The sequence below is a fragment of the Scyliorhinus torazame genome, chromosome 3 (genome assembly GCF_047496885.1).
Source record: "Scyliorhinus torazame isolate Kashiwa2021f chromosome 3, sScyTor2.1, whole genome shotgun sequence".
Taxonomy (NCBI): Eukaryota; Metazoa; Chordata; class Chondrichthyes; order Carcharhiniformes; family Scyliorhinidae; genus Scyliorhinus; species Scyliorhinus torazame.
The window spans coordinates 103,321,792-103,338,686 of NC_092709.1; the positions used below are offsets into that span (position 1 = coordinate 103,321,792).

Sequence of the window (16,895 nt, forward strand, 5' to 3'; positions counted from 1 at the left end):
ACACACACCCCTCCCACCTGCACACTCTCCTGCCCCCCCTCCCACCTGCACACACTCCCACACCCCCCCTCCCACCTGCACACTCTCCCGCCCCCCCCCCCACCTGCACACGCTCCCACACCCCCCCTCCCACCTGCACACTCTCCCACACCCCCCCTCCCACCTGCACACTCTCCCGCCCCCCCCTCCCACCTGCACACTCTACCACTCACCCCCCTCCCACCTGCACACTCTCCCACTCACCCCCCTCCCATCCTCCCGCCCCCCCCCCCCCCACCTGCACACACTCCCACCCCCCCCCACACCTGCACACTCTCCCACCCCCCCCACACACCTGCACACACTCCCACCTCCCACCGGCACCCCCCCCCCCCCCCCCCACCTGCACACTCTCCCGCACCCCCCCTTTGGCCGCAGCCTTCTCGGGTAAGCTGACCTGGTCTCCAGGCGCTGCGGAACATTCCGCTCACCACTTCCCTGCTCAGCGACTTTAAAAAGCAGGTGTGAACGGCAACGGCGTGAACTGGGGTCACGCCATCGGGACTTCGGCCCATCCAGACCTGAGAATAGCAGGGATGCCGGAGAATCGCCATTTTGGGTGTCTCGGTCGATTCTCCGGCCTGCACAGCGCGGAACTCGACGGGGCCGTTCTCACCGCTTGGGAGAATCGCGGGAGGGCGTCGGACTGGCGTCGCGGGAAAATTTGGCGGCCCAGGCGATTCTCCCAACCGGCGCGAGAGTGGAGAATCGTGCCCAAGGAATTTGCTGTCAGTAATACCCTGCTCCTCCACAGGGTGAATTATTTCATGGAATCTGCACAGAGAATACCATGATTGCATGAACTTGAGTTAATTGCCTGCTATTCTCATTCCAAAGACAGGTAAAAAGGTTAGGCCTTGGGACCTCCGGTGGCGGCCATGGAGTGAGAGGTCGCACATTTGGTGGCAACAGCTCAAGGTGGTATTTTTGGTTCTTTCACCGTCTGAAGGGCGAAGGTTTGGATGGAACGAGGTGTAGGAGTCCTGGGGAGGTGTAACTCCTCTGGTGTGGCTGGTGAATGGATCCACGAACTAGTAGTGAGACGAGATGAAAGGAGCTGTTGGAACAGGAGAGTCTTCACCACAGAGAAAGTTGGCTGAGGGCAAAGGGCCCGTTCTGCCCGCCCAGTGGCCACAAAGTAGTTAGTGGAATTTCTGAATGCTAAGTTCAGCCAGCAGATGAAGGAGGGCCTGGAGGATCTGGTCAAAGTGGGTGGAGCCAGTTGAAGCATGTATCGAGAGAGTGGAGCAGAGGCTGGAGTCCCAGAGCTGGGCAATCCAGAAAGTGGACAAGGCAGTGGGGGAGCACGAGGAGCAGCTGACCTCCTTGATGGCTGAGGTGGGGGTGATGCGGGAGACCCAGAAGAGGCTGAAGGAGAAGGTGGAGGATCTGGAGAACCATTCCAGAAGGCACAATCTGGGGATTGTGGGGATGCTCGAAGACATTGAAGATGCGGAGGTCAGTACGTATGTGGCCAAAATGTTGGAACTGTTGATGGGGAAGGGAGCCTTTGATCGGCCCTAGAAGGTCTACCGATGCGGAGGCCGCAAGTGGGCGAGCCACCAAGGGCGATGGTGGTGCGGTTGCACTGCTGTCTGGATAAAGAGAAGATTTTTCGGTGGGCGAGGCAGATGAGGAAGTGCACCTGGGAAAGGGATGAGCTGCGGGTGATCAAGACCTGGGTGCAGAACTGATGAAGAGAAGGGTCGGGTTTAATCGGGTCAAGGCTGTCCTCTTCAAGAAGGGGATGCGGTTCGGGGTGCTGTACCCAACTCACCTCTGGGTGACTTTTCAGAAGCGTGAATATTATTTTAGCACGCCAGACGAGGCGATGGAGTTTGAGGGACAATGGACTGGCAGGAGAAGGAGGACATTGAACTTTGAAGGAACTTTTCCCCATGAAATTATTTTTTTGTTTTGAAGGGGTGGGGGGGGGGGAGGTTGTTTCGAGGGCAGGTCCCTCCGTGGGGAGAATATCAAGGGTGAGTGCACCTTTTCTGTTTTTTGGTGGAGTGTGGATGGGGGTAGGGGGTCCGGGAGCCTTGGGCGGGGGCCAACATGCTAGTTGGTGGGCTAGTTAAAGGGAGTGCAGTGGGGGGTTGTCAGGAGGTAGACATAGGGGATGGGGTTATTGTTTTGTTTGGGGGAGTGGCGGGGAGGGTTGCTGACAAGGCTGTGGTTTCTGTGGCGCAGCTGGAAAGGGAGTGATGACGGTGAACACCCAAGGCTGGGTCGTGAGGGTCGCGTGACACAGGCCAGGGGCTGGCCCAAAAAGGAATATGGTTGATTGGCAGGGGAGGGGGCGGGGAGACCCCCGTCCAGGCTGGTCATGTGGAACGTGAGGGGGCTGAATGGGTCGATCAAACGGTCACGTATGTTCGCGCACCTGAGGAGCCTGAAGGTGGACATGGCCATTTTGCAGGAGATGCACTTAAAGATAGGGGATCAGACAAGGCTGAGGAAAGGATGGACGGGGCAGGTGTTCCACTCTGGACTGGAGATGAAGACGAGGGGGGTGGTGGTGCTGGTGAATAAGCGGATGGCATTCAAGGTGGGGGGGTATTGTGGCAGATTCGTGGAGGAAGTTCGCGATGGTGATTGGGAAGTTGGAGGGGAATGACGGTGGTCTTGGTAAACATTTATGGCTCAAATTGGGATGACGTAGATTTTATGAGGCAGATTCTAGAGCCAAGCTTGGACTGGTTGACCTCGAGTTCTGGGAAGGTGTCAGCAATGGCGAAGGAGCTGAAGGGGTTTATGGAGACATATTGGGGGTTGGAACCGTGGAGGTTTGGCAGGCCGAGGGTGAAGAAATTCTCATATTGTTCCCACCGGGTGTACTCCCACATTTACCTTTTTTGTGATAGACAAAGTGTTTTTGGAAAGGGTGGTCGGTTTGGAGTATTCAGCTATCGCGGTCTGTGACCCTGCGCAGCACTGGGTGGATCTGCGAGTGGACAGGGAGGGGGGGGACAGCGCCCGCAGTGGAAGTTGGATGTGGGGTTTTTGCCGGATGAGGTGGTGTGTGAGCGGGTATGTGGAGCTCAATGACATGCGGGAGGTCACAGCCGCCAAGCTGTGGGAGGCACTCAAGGCGGTGGTTTGGGAGGTGTTTATTTCAATTTGGGTGCTTAGGGCGAAGACTGAATGGGCATGTAATGAGGCTAGGGAGAAGGGGGAACTCACCTCTACACTATTGCAGGCATCCATCTCTTTGATATTGAAAAAAGACTAGGATCCGGAGCTGTGTGGGTCATACTGCCCGATATCGCTATCGAATGTAGACGGCAAGTTGCTGGTGAATGTGTTGGCTTCGTGAATTGAGGACTGCATCCCGGGGATGATAGGCAAGGACCAAACAGGGTTTTTGAAAGAGAGACAGTTGTCGGCAAATGTGAAGAGGCTGCTCAATGTGATTATGATGCCTCCAGAGGGGCAAGAGGTGGAAGTGATAGTGGCGACGGACGCAGAGAAGGCTTTTGAATGGGTCGAGTTGATATATTTGTGGGAGGTGCTGGGGCAGTATGGGTTCGGGCAGGAGTTTGTGAACTGGGCCCGGATGCTGTACAAGGCGCCGGTTGCAAGTGTGCGGACGATTCTGGTGAGTTCAGGATATTTCGGACTGCATCACGGGACGAGGCAGGGGTGCACGCTCCACCGTTGCTTGTAAGGGAACGAGCTTAAGGACATTGTTAACAGTGCCTCTGCAATTCTTGCCGGCCAGGTTCGCCGTGAGCCCAGTGGTAGTCTTGGTCTCGAGGGTATGGGGGCAGCATTTGGGATTGGAAGGTGTCTCGGGGGGCACCGATCTACGATAATCATAGGTTTGCACCGGGAGTCTGGATGCGAGGTTTTTGGGTTGGCGGTCGACAGGGATTGAGCAATTTTGGTGACCTGTTTGTAGGGGGCAGTTTCGTGAAATTGCAGGACCTGGAGCAAGAATATGAGCTGCCCAGGGGGAATGGCTTCAGGTACCTGCAGGTTCAGGATTTTATGAAGAGAGAGATACTTTCCTTGGTTACCGCCATTGGGGTTGCAAGTCAAGAAACTGTCGAAGGAGGAGATACGGGAGGGCACGGTGCCTGTGGTCTACAAGGAGCTGATGGATTGGGGGGGAGATCCTAAGGGGGATATAAAGCAGAAGTGGGAGGAGGATCTGGGTGGGGAGGTAGAAGCCGGGACATTGGCTGAGGTCCTGCAGAGGGTGAATGTGTCCTCGTCATGTGCTTCACAGGGCACATATGACAGTAGTGCGGATAAGTAGTTTTTTTTTGAGGGGGTAGAGGATAGGTGTAGGCAAGGTGTAGGCAATGTGCGGGGAAGCCCATGAATCATGTCCACAATTCTGGGCATGTCTGAAGCGAAAGGGGTTCTGGCAGGGGTTTGCGGACGTAATGTCCGAGGTTTTGGGGGGTAAAGGTGGCCCGAGTCCAAAGTAAGTGATATTCAGGCTGTCAGAAGATCCGGGAGTCCAGCGGGCGAGAGAGGCCGACGTTTAGGTCTTTGCCTCCCTGATAGTCAGGAGACGGATCTTACTTGGATGGTGGGACTAAGAGCCATCGAAAGCAGAGGTGTGGGTGAGTGATCCGGCAGAATTTCTAAGGCTGGAGAAGGTCAAGTTTGTCCTGAGGGGGTTAGTTGTTGGGTTCGTTTGGAGGTGGAAGCCGTTCATTGACTTTATTAAGGAGGATTGAGGAGTCAGCAATAGGACATGGGGAGAGGGAGGGAGAAGGGGGTTAAAATGGGGATGGCAGAACAGGAGGAACAGGCAAGAGGGGGAAGCATGGGGGGGGGGAGAGTGAGTGTTGGTTATTTATAATGTTGTATAATTTTGCTTCTGCTTCGGTTTGTTTTTTATGAAAATGCCTGAATAAAATATTTTTAAAAAGAAAAGGTTCGGCCTTGGACAATCAGTAGTAACTGAGTTTGTAACAGCATAGTAAGTGATAATCACTGCTGAACATCCCCTAAAAAATGTTTATACAAGTGTGGAGTAGTGTTCCCTCAGAATACAAGTAATGTTTCAGATTTTTGAAGAAATAAAAGTTTAAATCATTTTAATTGTGTTTCTCATTCATGTCTTTCCATTATTCAGCTTCACGTGCAATTATTTTATAGTAATTTATACTTCCTGCATGCTATTTCTGTTTTGCATTCTATTTGTCTCAATGAGGATTCTACAACCTGATTAGTTGAAGATCCTCTTGCTGCCTATCCTGCTCACAGACATTGGAAATCCTCTGTACATGGCATCAAATTCAAATAGAAGACGGGTGACTAGAAGCCTCCACTGACGCACCCGCTAAAAGTCTGTGGCCAACGGTATATGAGGTGAATGGCACAAGCCGTACTGTTAGTCTGGGCTAAGTTGTTACAGACAGAACAACAAACATGAGTACAAACCAAGGGAAAACAGCAGGTTGTTGCATTTTATTTTTATGAATGAAATATATTAAGTATGCATTGTGTTTTAGTGAAATGCAACTCTGTAAAATGCAGATATCATTAATTTAATAAAAGATAAACGGTTAAAGCTTAACCTAACTTTTTACAGCTTCCTTTCCTCCTCCTCTGACTTTTATACACATAGTTTCATACAGTCAGGCCCTGGTACCTCCTGTGAAATTGTAATTAAAATTCCCTGTTTTACTTGCATCCTTGTGAAGTGTGTTGTGAAACAAAAAAACAATTGAACTGGTAAATATTTTCTGTTCGCTGAATAAGAAAATGAATATACTTAACCCCTGCCTGTAGTGATGTACTATATACTTAGGAAGATTCATTAATTTGCATGTTCTACTTTATTATTTTACTTTACCATGTCTCGGGTTCTGTTTCACTACCCACAAATACATTTACTGGTGCAGACATGAGGAAGATTCTTTAAAGTTTATAAATAGGCATAACTCGATTTTTAATTATCTAATTTTATTCCCAGAGATTCAATTGCCATTTAATGTAGTCTATGGCATCATTATCATTGTTGTAAGCATCATGTCTGTAAATTATCCTTTGGTATCAAGGAATGGTGGTAGTTCTAGTTTATATGTGAACATAAATAAAATTCTGTCCAAAGCATATGTCTAGAAGAAACATTGCAGCAGATTTCCATATGGTCAGCCTTTGCTCTGGCATGATATACTATCTGATAATTCATTATGGGGAAAGGTTTACAATTCACTAGTCTCATTGTAACAAGAAGAAAATGTCAACCCATCTACAAAACATTTACAAGCCCTTCTTCTTTCTTGATTGAAAGTTCTAATTAAGTGGATACAGAAAATTAACTTAAATTAGCTGTCAGAAAATCACATTTAAATGAATGATGAGCTGCTCCAGCAGTAAACATTTAAATGATATAAATTGCCATTTAAGTGTATGGTTTAATGTTTGTCATGCTTTAATGTGACATGAGACTGCAGTGGCAATCAAACAGCTTGTCCTGATTTGAACATATTGGAGGAGTTTTGTCTCTGTGTGACTTTGTTTTATACTGAGTAGTTATTTTAGACTGTGTATGCCTTCAAAAATGTGTGCATTTTAATGAAGAGATCTGAATTCTGGGTTTTTTCCTCCCAGTTAGCACTTACTAAATAATGAATGTATTGCATACCTAGCTATTGGTTTGTTTCACAAAACTTATCACAGAAACAACTATATTCACGGTCTTAGATATGGAATGTATTTATATTAGTGGCAATTCAACATTCTGAAGTTTAAATCATAAAGCTGTTCCATTATTTAAATTATTACTTCATAAAAAAATACCAGCAGAGACTTTCTAGCTAGTAATCTTACTGTTTTTCAATTATTCATTCTTTTATGTGGACATTATCATACATCAAGGGCACATTGATAGGTTAATATGTGGGTAGATGGCCATTATTGGCACATTGATCTCAAAGAAAACACTACATAATTTAATGTAATCAAAGTGCCCTAAAAATATTCCTGCAATATATTTCCATCCTGTTTAATATCAGAACAGTTATATAAAAATTCACCTCCACAACTTCTGTGTTGAAAAAAATGCAGAAAGGCAAACTCAAAAGCTTCACCATAATTACCACGCTCTGCAAATTTCTACCCTGCGTGGCATACCAGCATTGAAAGGATGGCGTTCACTTTGCCCTTTCAGTTGGTTACATAAGAATGTAAGAAATAAGAGAGTCTAGGCCATTTTGCCCATTGAGCTGCTCCAACATCCATTCAACAAGATCATGGATGACCTGACTGTTGCCTTAACTCAAATTACCTGCTTCCAATAACCCTTGGACTCCCTTGTCAATCAAAAATCTGTCTAACTCTAACTTGAGTATACGTTGCCGGGGTGGGGGGGGGGGTTGCTGATCACGTTAATATGTTTTGATCCTGTCCAAAGCTGGAGGATTACTGGAAGGAGGTTTTTAGGGTAATCTTTAAAGTGGTGCACGTGAAACTGGACCCGGGCCCTTGGGAGGTCATATTCGGGGTGTTGGACCAGCCAGGGTTGGAAACGGGTGCGGAGGCAGATGTTGTAGCCTTTGCCTCATTGATCGCCCAAAGGGAGAGCAACCTCTCCACCCTGTGCCCTGGCGTGGCAGGGGGACCTGTTGGAATTCTTGACTCTTGAGAAGGTTAAGTTTGAACTGAGGGGAAGGATGGAGGGGTTCTACAATTCATGGCGTTATTCATTATGCACTTTCAAGAATTGGATAACATCGAACATTAGTGGGGCGGTGGTTGGGAGGGTTGGGGGGAGGGTGACTGTATGTGTTAATGGTGACTATGGGTGATTCCTGATTACTTTTTGTTATTTTGTTTATGTTAACATGCGGGATGCTGTTTGGGGGTTGGTGGGAGGATGGGATTGTTGTTGTTGACATGGGGATTGATATATTCGTTACTGCTTGTTGTTTATTGTTGGTGGGTGCAAATTTGGGAGAAAATGTGAAAAAGGAGAATAAAAATATTTTTTTCAAAAACTCCAGCTTGAGTATATCCATTGAGTCAGCCTTCACTGCTCTCTGTGGAAGAAAATTCAAAAGACTAACAACCCTCTAAGAGAAGAAATTCCTCTTTATCTTCATCTTAAATGGAAGACTCCTAATTTTTAAACTGTGCCACCGCATGAGAGGAAACGTTCTCCTAGCATCTACCTTGATAAGCCTCCTCAGAATCTTGTATGTTTCAATAAGATCACCTCTCACTCTTCAAAACTCAGAGTAAAGGGCCAAACCACTCAACGTTTCCTCAAGACAAGCCCCTTCATCCAAGGAATCAGCTTGTTTCCAATGCAAATATATCCTTCAATAAATAAAGAGACCAAAACTGTGCACAGTACTCTAGGTGTGGTCTCACTGATGCCTGTACAACTGTAGAGAGACATCCCTACTTTTAAGCTCCACCCCCTTGTAATAAAGGCCAACATTCCATTTGCCTTCATAATTATTTGCTGACCTTCTGTCATTCATGTGCAAGGGCACCCAGATCCGATCCCTCTGTACTGCAGCATTAAATCGTCTGCCTTCATCTAAATAATATTCTGCTTTTTTATTATTCTACCAAAGTACATTTCCAGGATCTTTTTGGAAGATTACAACCAATACCTCCACTATCTCTGCAGCCCTTTTAAGATCCGAGGATGCAGACTATCAGGTCCAAGGGATTTCTAGCCTTAAGTTCCATTATTTTTCACATCACTTTTTGTTTAGTGGTAGAAAAACGTGAGGGAGCAAAACACTGGTTATGGGAAAGAATTCCTCAGGCTAATGAAATAGACACTCCTACAGTGGTGAAGTAGAGAATGCAGCGGCAACCAGAAGACCAGCATCAAAGGAGAGAAGTACATGATCAAAACTGGTGATGTACAGTCTATTGTCAGAGATCGAGAAGTAGAGCAAATTGATGCGCTTAAAATCAAATATCATTCACACCTGGATAAACTGCAAAATTTGGTGCATAGTTTATAAGGTTTTTACTAAAAAGCACCTGTAAATTTGGGTTTGACCTACATGAAATTGTTTTGACTTCACTGTATGAAAATGACCTGGCAGTAGTTTCAGAGAAAATTTATTATTTCAATATATGTCATCCAAGTTCATTATTTAGGTTGTTAACTTGATTTTATTTCCATGTGCCGATTATTTTTTTTGGTCCAAATGGGTCTGATTTGCTTATAAGTGAATTGAACTCTTAAGCTGATGAAATTCAACGTGGGCAAGTGCGAGGTCTTGCACTTTGGAAAAAAGAATAGAGGCATGGACTATTTTCTAAACGGTGACAAAATTCATAATGCTGAAGTGCAAAGGGACTTGGGAGTCCTAGTCCAGGATTCTCTAAAGGTAAACTTGCAGGTTGAGTCCGTAATTAAGAAAGCAAATGCAATGTTGTCATTCATCTCAAGAGGCTTGGAATATAAAAGCAGGGATGTACTTCTGAAGCTTTCTAAAGCATTAGTTAGGCCCCATTTAGAATACTGTGAGCAATTTTGGGCCCCACACCTCAGGAAGTACATACTGGCACTGGAGCGGGTCCAGCGGAGATTCACACGGATGATCCCAGGAATGGTAGGCCTAACATACGATGAACGTCTGAGGATCCTGGGATTATATTCATTGGAGTTTAGGAGGTTGAGGGGAGATCTAATAGAAACTTACAAGATAATGAATGGCTTAGATAGGGTGGATGTAGGGAAGTTGTTTCCATTAGCAGGGGAGACTAGGACCCGGGGGCACAGCCTTAGAATAAAAGGGAGTCACTTTAGAACAGAGATGAGGAGAAATTTCTTCAGCCAGAGAGTGGTGGGTATGTGGAATTCATTGCCACAGAGGGCGGTGGAGGCCGGGACGTTGAGTGTCTTTAAGACAGAAGTTGATAGAGACAGAGCGGGTAAATGGAGTTGAAATCAGCCATGATTGAATGGTGGAGTGGACTCGATGGGCCGAATGGCCTTACTTCCACTCCCATGTCTTATGGTCTTATGGTCTTAAGTCGAACACTTTGCCATATAAATCCATACTGCTATTGTTATAACTTTCTCTGAAGCCATAATTAGAATTTGGTATTAGTGCTTTCTGGCTGCTGGTCTTTAGCATGTGACTTTGGCGCCCTTCCCCACAACACTGTGCTAGATGGTCTGGCTGATGGGTTCTGAAACAGCAAGGGCCAAAGTGGTATTTAATGGTTACACAAGCCTTAGAATTCTCACGTAATTTCTGGTAGAAATGAATGCATGATTTTATTGGCATCCTGTGAGCAGAGTACCAGATGTGTGTTCATCATGTCCAAGCTGAACAGAGACAATTAATCTAGCACATGGCATATTTTTTCAATCTGGGCCTAGCACCAGAAACAGGGCAGCACACTGCACTGTATGATGAGCAGCAGCAAGAAAGCCCCAAGGCCTGAGAATTCACCTGAAATTTCAGGGGCGGAAAAGTCCATTTACCTTCAGACCTGTCTTCAACCTGCTGCAAAGTTCCCTGAAATGCATACCCCCAATGTCAGCTATTTGGTACTGTTTCCAGATGTCCCATCACTACACAAATAGGAAACTGTGGTAAGAGGGCTGGGATTGCTCTTTCCCACCTCACTTTCAGGACAGATTCGGCCCATGTCCACTTACTGGAAAGCCTGAAACATTTTAAAAGGTTGAAGAGTTGGTTTTACATTTATCCTCCAAATGTTTTAACCTTTCCATCCAGAATAGACATACTACAGCAGAGAAGGTCAGGACACCCAGGTTTTGAAACTAATGATACAATGGGCTGCTAATTAGTTGATAGTCCAAAATACAGCTCAATTAAGAACTGGATCATATAAAATGTATCCATAGTTCAGAAGCTGAATAACTCATCTAAAACTGATGTTCCCCCTCTTTTGTGGTTTACAGGCTCTGGAGAGTGAATTTGTTTCCTGCCAGCTTCACCAGTGGATTGATCTGATTTTTGGATATAAGCAGCAAGGGCCTGAGGCTGTTCGAGGCCTCAATGTCTTCTATTACTTGACCTATGAAGGAGCTGTCAACCTGAATTCTATCAGTGACCCAGTACTAAGAGAGGTAAGTCAGTGGTAAAAGTTGGTGATACAATGCTTCAGAGAATGAACCATGCCAGAATTATAGGAAATGAGCAGAAGCATGAGATGTGAAAAGATTTGATCTTAGTTTTGTCTGTCTTTGGTTCCCCAACTTACTTTAAGCAGCCAATGGAACAAGTCCATTTGTTCTAAATTACTAGTCAAAAGTACAGACATTTTCACAGGATTTAATTTTAACTGTTTGTCTTTTTGTGATACTCAATGACTGAAAACTTCAAAAGTAGTATTTTAGACTTGCACCAAAGAGCTGTAAAATCTGTGACTGCCAGGTTGGTGAAAACAGGCCTGTAGTTCTGATATACCTTCTGTTAACTGCCCTCAGAGACTTTATGATGCATGACAACTACACCATTACATATCAGACTCCAGCACAGTAAAAGAGAGGGAACTTTTTAATCATCCAGGCTTTCAACTCTTTTTCCAAATGCAGCCATATATCTCAGATAATTGAAACCATATTAGAGGAAAAAAATCTGAATGCACACCAGTCAGGCACCAGTCTGTGTGCACTAAAGCAGCTGACTTGTCTGAAGTTCTAAAAAGTTATTAGTGTGTTTGCTGGGAAGTCAAAATTTCCAAACAGCACTTTCAAACAGCACTTGGGTATATAAAGTAATTTAAGTTGCAAAATGCTGTATGTAGAAATAGCTTTTAACATTTTTGTAACATTATGCCGTCTTTGACTACTGTACGTCTGCATACTATTAAAGTGCTGATTGAAGCTTTTGAAATTCTTGATGAAGGAAGCTTGACTGATCCTTTTTAAAGAAATTCTGTTTCTTTTTTTAATACTAAATGCTGGTAACTTCATTGGGGGGAAACCGGATTGGACAAATTTCAAAATTGAGACAGAGCTGTTAATTTAGAGTGTCTTAGAAATTATATATTATTTGAACTGCATATTAATTTAACTTTCTCAAACTAGAGGCTCGGTAATTCCTACAAGCCAATTCTCCCAATAATGCTACTTGTTTGATTTTTTAAAATTCTAATTATCTTTTTTTCCCCTTGGAAAGTGTACTGATAATGCTGTTTGGGAAAAGAATGGTAGAGAGATGTATTCTGATTGAACATTATTTTTATTGTGCTTCAGTAATTGTTTATTGTAATATTTTGACAAGCTCATGGGATAATTGACATCCATTCAGAAAACTGATCTAAGAGAGATGTCAAATAAAGCACATTGTTTTATTTTGTACGATCGTTACCGTCTTTCTAATGCTTATTGTTTTGATCATATTTAGCGCTTCACAGGGCGCAATTTAATGGCCGCTTCACGCTTGAGCGAGAGCATGACGTGACTGTTAGATTGCGGGAGAGGTCAAAATCAAGAACCGCGCCAGGCGCCGAACGGTTTGTGATCTAACCGGCCCGCTTCCTGATGGAATCAGGATCCCGCTGTGGTGTGGTGAGAAACTGATAATCACCACTTCCAAGCATACAATTAACGGGAATCCCCCCCCCCCCCCCTCCCCCCAATCTAATGGCCTCCCGTGACCTAATTGCCTCCCCAGCAAGTGGTCTCGCGGGGCTTTTTAAAAACGAGAAACTGGTGGAATGGCTGCTGTTAGGATCTGAGGAAGTGAGTAGCCATCTTTGCTCGCCCGGGGGCACTAGGGTTGCTGCCCCAGTGCTGGGGGCATGGGGGGGTGGGGAGAGGGTGGGGGGGGGGGGAGAGAGAGAGAGAGAGGCCTGTGGGGGGGGGGGGGGCGGTCGGCCATTGGTGGAGGAGGGAGGGTCGCCCCCGGTCTGGGGGCAGTATCAGCGGCCCCGGGTCTGCCATGCCAGACCCTGGATCGTTTGTACCCATAATGGGGAGGCCCCTGCTTGACAGTCCCACCAACCACCCATAACTCAAATTGACCATGGCGGCCTCTGGCTGCGCGGCTGAAGGCTATTGCTAATAGGAAATTGACAATAGTAGTTAAGTGAACACTACACACCTCCCATGGATTCCCGTGGATAGGCATGCCATGCAGCATGTCGGAGTTGGTGCCTAGCATCCCAATCAGACCATGATGCCTAGGAACTGTGCCTGAACACTGCAGGCAATTTCTTTTTGTGCTGTACATATGTATCCCCAATTGCCCCTAGCCCCCGATAGTGCTGCCCCCTCTCACCACACCCTCCCCCTTCCTCTTCTCTCGATGCCCCTGGAGGGTGTCACCTGGGAGCCCTGGGGCCTGAGGGCCCGGCCCACTTGCCAGGGGCACATGCCTTGCTGTGTCACCATATACCAAAGGCTGACTCCGAGACGTGCCGTTGTCATGGGAAGTCTGCCATCGCCAACCATAGGATGGCTCTGAGTTGGCACCCAGTGCCTCCTCCTCCCGGTCGGTGCCCATCGGGCCCTGGGGGTCACTTTGGGATGGAGGGGCAGCTGGATTGAGCCACGGCTGCTGCTGCATCATCTGGCTCTGCCAGCCCTGGCAGCTTCCCAATGTCAAAGCCCTCGGTGTAACTCCTCAGTGATTGGGACATGCTCTCGAGCACCCTGACAATGGCCAACTGTGACTGGGATATGCTCTGGAGTGCCTTGGAATGCCCAGCTGAGCCTGGGACATGCTCCGCAGCGCCTCGGAAAGATCCGACTGGGACACGTCACCCAGCGAGTCGGATATGCTGTTGAGGCACTCAGCCATAGCCATCACTGACTGAGCCATGCCTTGGACGCCACCACTCATGCTACTGACATTATGCACCAGGCTCTGCACTGTGGTTGCCACCCTAGCAGTGTTTGCTTTGGTGCCATGCATTGCCCACGCTATCTCCCACGCCCATAGCCCCAGGGGCCCCTCCAATCGTCAATAGACCTGCTGGGGAGTCGTTGACATCCCCCTCTGAATATCACGGCTGCACCCTATCGACTGCATCAGCTCTGAGAAAACCTGGTCCAGAGGCTCAGCATCTGACTGGGACCCAGATCGGTCCTGGGATCCAGGAGACATCCGACTGCTATCTCACCTGGTTATTCCTACCTCCACCTGATGTGCACAGCAGCTGTGTGCTGCTCACCAGAGTGTGCCCCAGAAGCCTGACCACTACTGTCGCCCACCAAGGTGTGTCTCTGCTCTGGTGGAGGGTGGGGATAACAGCTGTGCCACGAAATATGATGGTCTCCTCGGGGTCGCGGGGGATGGAGATCACCCCAGATGGCCTGGAACCGTCGGATGGACATCCTGGGGGATAATGGACATGTGGTCAGTGGGAGGGATGCGTCATTCTATATGGCATTAACAGCTCATATGTGACACGCTATCAGGCGGGGCCAGTGGATCCTCACCTGTGCCATACACCAACCTCCAAGTTGGTGACAGATCTGTCCTCGGCCACCCCCGTGATCTCCAGGAGCTGTTCCTTGTAGGGGGTGAGAACTTTGATGTCCAGCACCTCGCTGCCTGTCTGGTCCCTCTCCCGTCTGTTTGGCGCCAATGGCTCCTGCGGAGGCACAGAGAGGACATTGTGAGCTGCACGCTTCATTGATCGCAGAGAGGGAGGGATATTGGGGGGAGATGGTATGGGGGAAGCAGGTGTGGGCAGCACTGCTGGACGTGGGTGGGCTGAGGCACGGTATGGTCCTGGGCGGGGGCAGTGCCAGGCGCATGGTCGTTTGGGAGGTGTGGGACTGGCACCAGGGGTGCCAACCCACCCGTACGGCCTGGCGGAGGTCATTGATCTTATGGTACTGTGTGCCAATCGTCCTGGTGACGCTCTCCGAGCTGGCGGCTGCTGCCACCTCCTCCCAGGCAACACTGGCTGCCCTGTGGCTGACCCTCTTGAGCACTCGACCGCGTCCAACAATCTGACCAGTTCGGTATCCCCGAATCGTGGGACTGATCTCCTCCGTGGCATGACTGCAAGCTGTGTGGGGTTCGCTCTGCGGGAGCGGTTTAAGTGCTGCTCCTCCTTATTGGCAGTCTCGCAAAATCAGCCGGCGTGACCATCATTTGCGGTGTGAAGCCCGTGGGGCCTCGTTAAGTGGACCAATTAACATTTGATACCGGTGACGGCCTTACCGGGTCGAGTGTCAGGAAGCTCGCGGAAGTTCCCGCTCGCTAGCACACTTCAAAACATTTCCATTAAATCGCACCCACAGTATTCTAATTTTCACGTGTGGGGTATAGAGATTGTATTAAATTATAAACAACATGTCACGTTTGAGTTGATGCTGATTAATGTTCATTCGCGGGTAATAGGAAAAATAACTTGCATTTATTTACTGTCTTTCACACCTCAGATATCCCAAGATGCTTTACATCCAATGAGGTATTCATGAAACAGTTATTATTGTAATATAGAGAAGATGAGAGGTCAATTTGCACATAACCAGCTCTCAAACAGCAACAAGATAAATGACCAGTTAATCTATTTTAGTAACTTTGGTTGGGGGAATACATTTTGGCCAGGATGTGTATTGAGAATGTGAAAACATCTGTTCAGGGACTAATTTTAAAAGTTCATCTAAATTTGAATACTACTTTTGAAATACTAATGGCATTCATATGAACAATTTCAGTAAAAAAGGAATTACAAATTCAAGCTGTTATTGTGAGAGCTTAAACATCAACTTTGAAAAGAAAAAGCAGCTTTATTTCCTTATTCCTATACAATAGTACTCCCTAACTTTAGGCCACGGTCACAAATCCAAACTCATATCTTTTCTTTTTAACGCAAGCAGATAAAACATTAATGTATATAAAGAAGCAAATGCAAATATGCTTAGAAACATCAAATCATGAGCGCAATTGTTCAGTGTCACGATATGAACATCTGAAAACGATGCAAGAAAACCAAACACTTCCACTCGTTGCCCAGTGGAGAGGTTGTCCTTCCACACTGACCACCTGGAAGCCGTAGCCCTCATTTCTGAATGCATCAGCAGCTCCCATCCTAAATGTATCATCTTGTTGATGTGTCATTGCTAGAGGTCCTGCTAATGTCCTTCTCAGAGCCTTGGGAGCACCCCATCTCTGCTGCCCTTACAAAAATTGTGTTGGGCGTCTGACACTGATGCAACCTGGGGTCGGAACCCAAAATTTTCCGGACATCAAATTCCTGCCCCCAAAACAAAAATACAGACCAAGTGCTTTCCCTTAAACACAAAAAACAGTCAGCTGGAGTGGAATCAAGAGATTATACATTAGATGGTGCAGGACCCTGTTAGTGTTAAACATTAGTGACATAATGCTACAGAGAATGAAGCAGCAGGGCTTCTTTTGGTCAGATTACAAGAGAAAAGCAGAAGAATGAGAAATATAATTTTGGTGCACAAACTAGGTATCTCAAGGCAATTTGGTGGAAAAGTGAATTATTGTTCTTCCCATTCCTGCTCATAGGACTTGTTTTATAATCAGTTTGATTCCTATGCAACCTGATGTGACATATCATTACTCTTTTCTTTCACTGATCTTCCATTTGTTTGACCTTAAATACAAGCTACAGGCAGTTGGATTGAAATTAAGACTGAAATCAAAAGAAAGTGTACTATCGGTAGTGCAGGGCCCTCCTGGGGAATCATGAGGTTGTATAATGAGCTCCTATGCTATATCCTTTCTTTTCAATGGGTGCCCTCATTATAGGATTGCATGAAGCCTTTTAATGAAATGTGAGTTTAAAAAATCAAATTTTATGAAATTAGATTATTTCCTGATAAATTTCAGCTGTCATGTGTACTGTACTCTGAGGAATGAAGAAAGCTTTTACAGACATCAGGCAGTTAATTGCATGCATGTTATCCATGGCCCAATGGAAGAGGATAGTAACTTGCTTACAGCTCA

At 46.7% G+C, this 16,895-nt stretch overlaps 1 protein-coding gene across 2 annotated transcripts in view; it reads left to right on the forward strand.

Moving 5' to 3' along the window:
- The window catches only part of LOC140408621 (lipopolysaccharide-responsive and beige-like anchor protein), a 1,704,725-nt gene that overhangs the window by 1,560,673 nt on the left and 127,157 nt on the right, over positions 1-16,895 (forward strand). For both annotated transcript variants that reach the window (XM_072496077.1, XM_072496078.1), the window contains exon 47: positions 10,913-11,080. In XM_072496077.1, the coding sequence (XP_072352178.1) occupies positions 10,913-11,080 (168 nt within the window). The remainder of the gene's footprint in view (positions 1-10,912; positions 11,081-16,895) is intronic.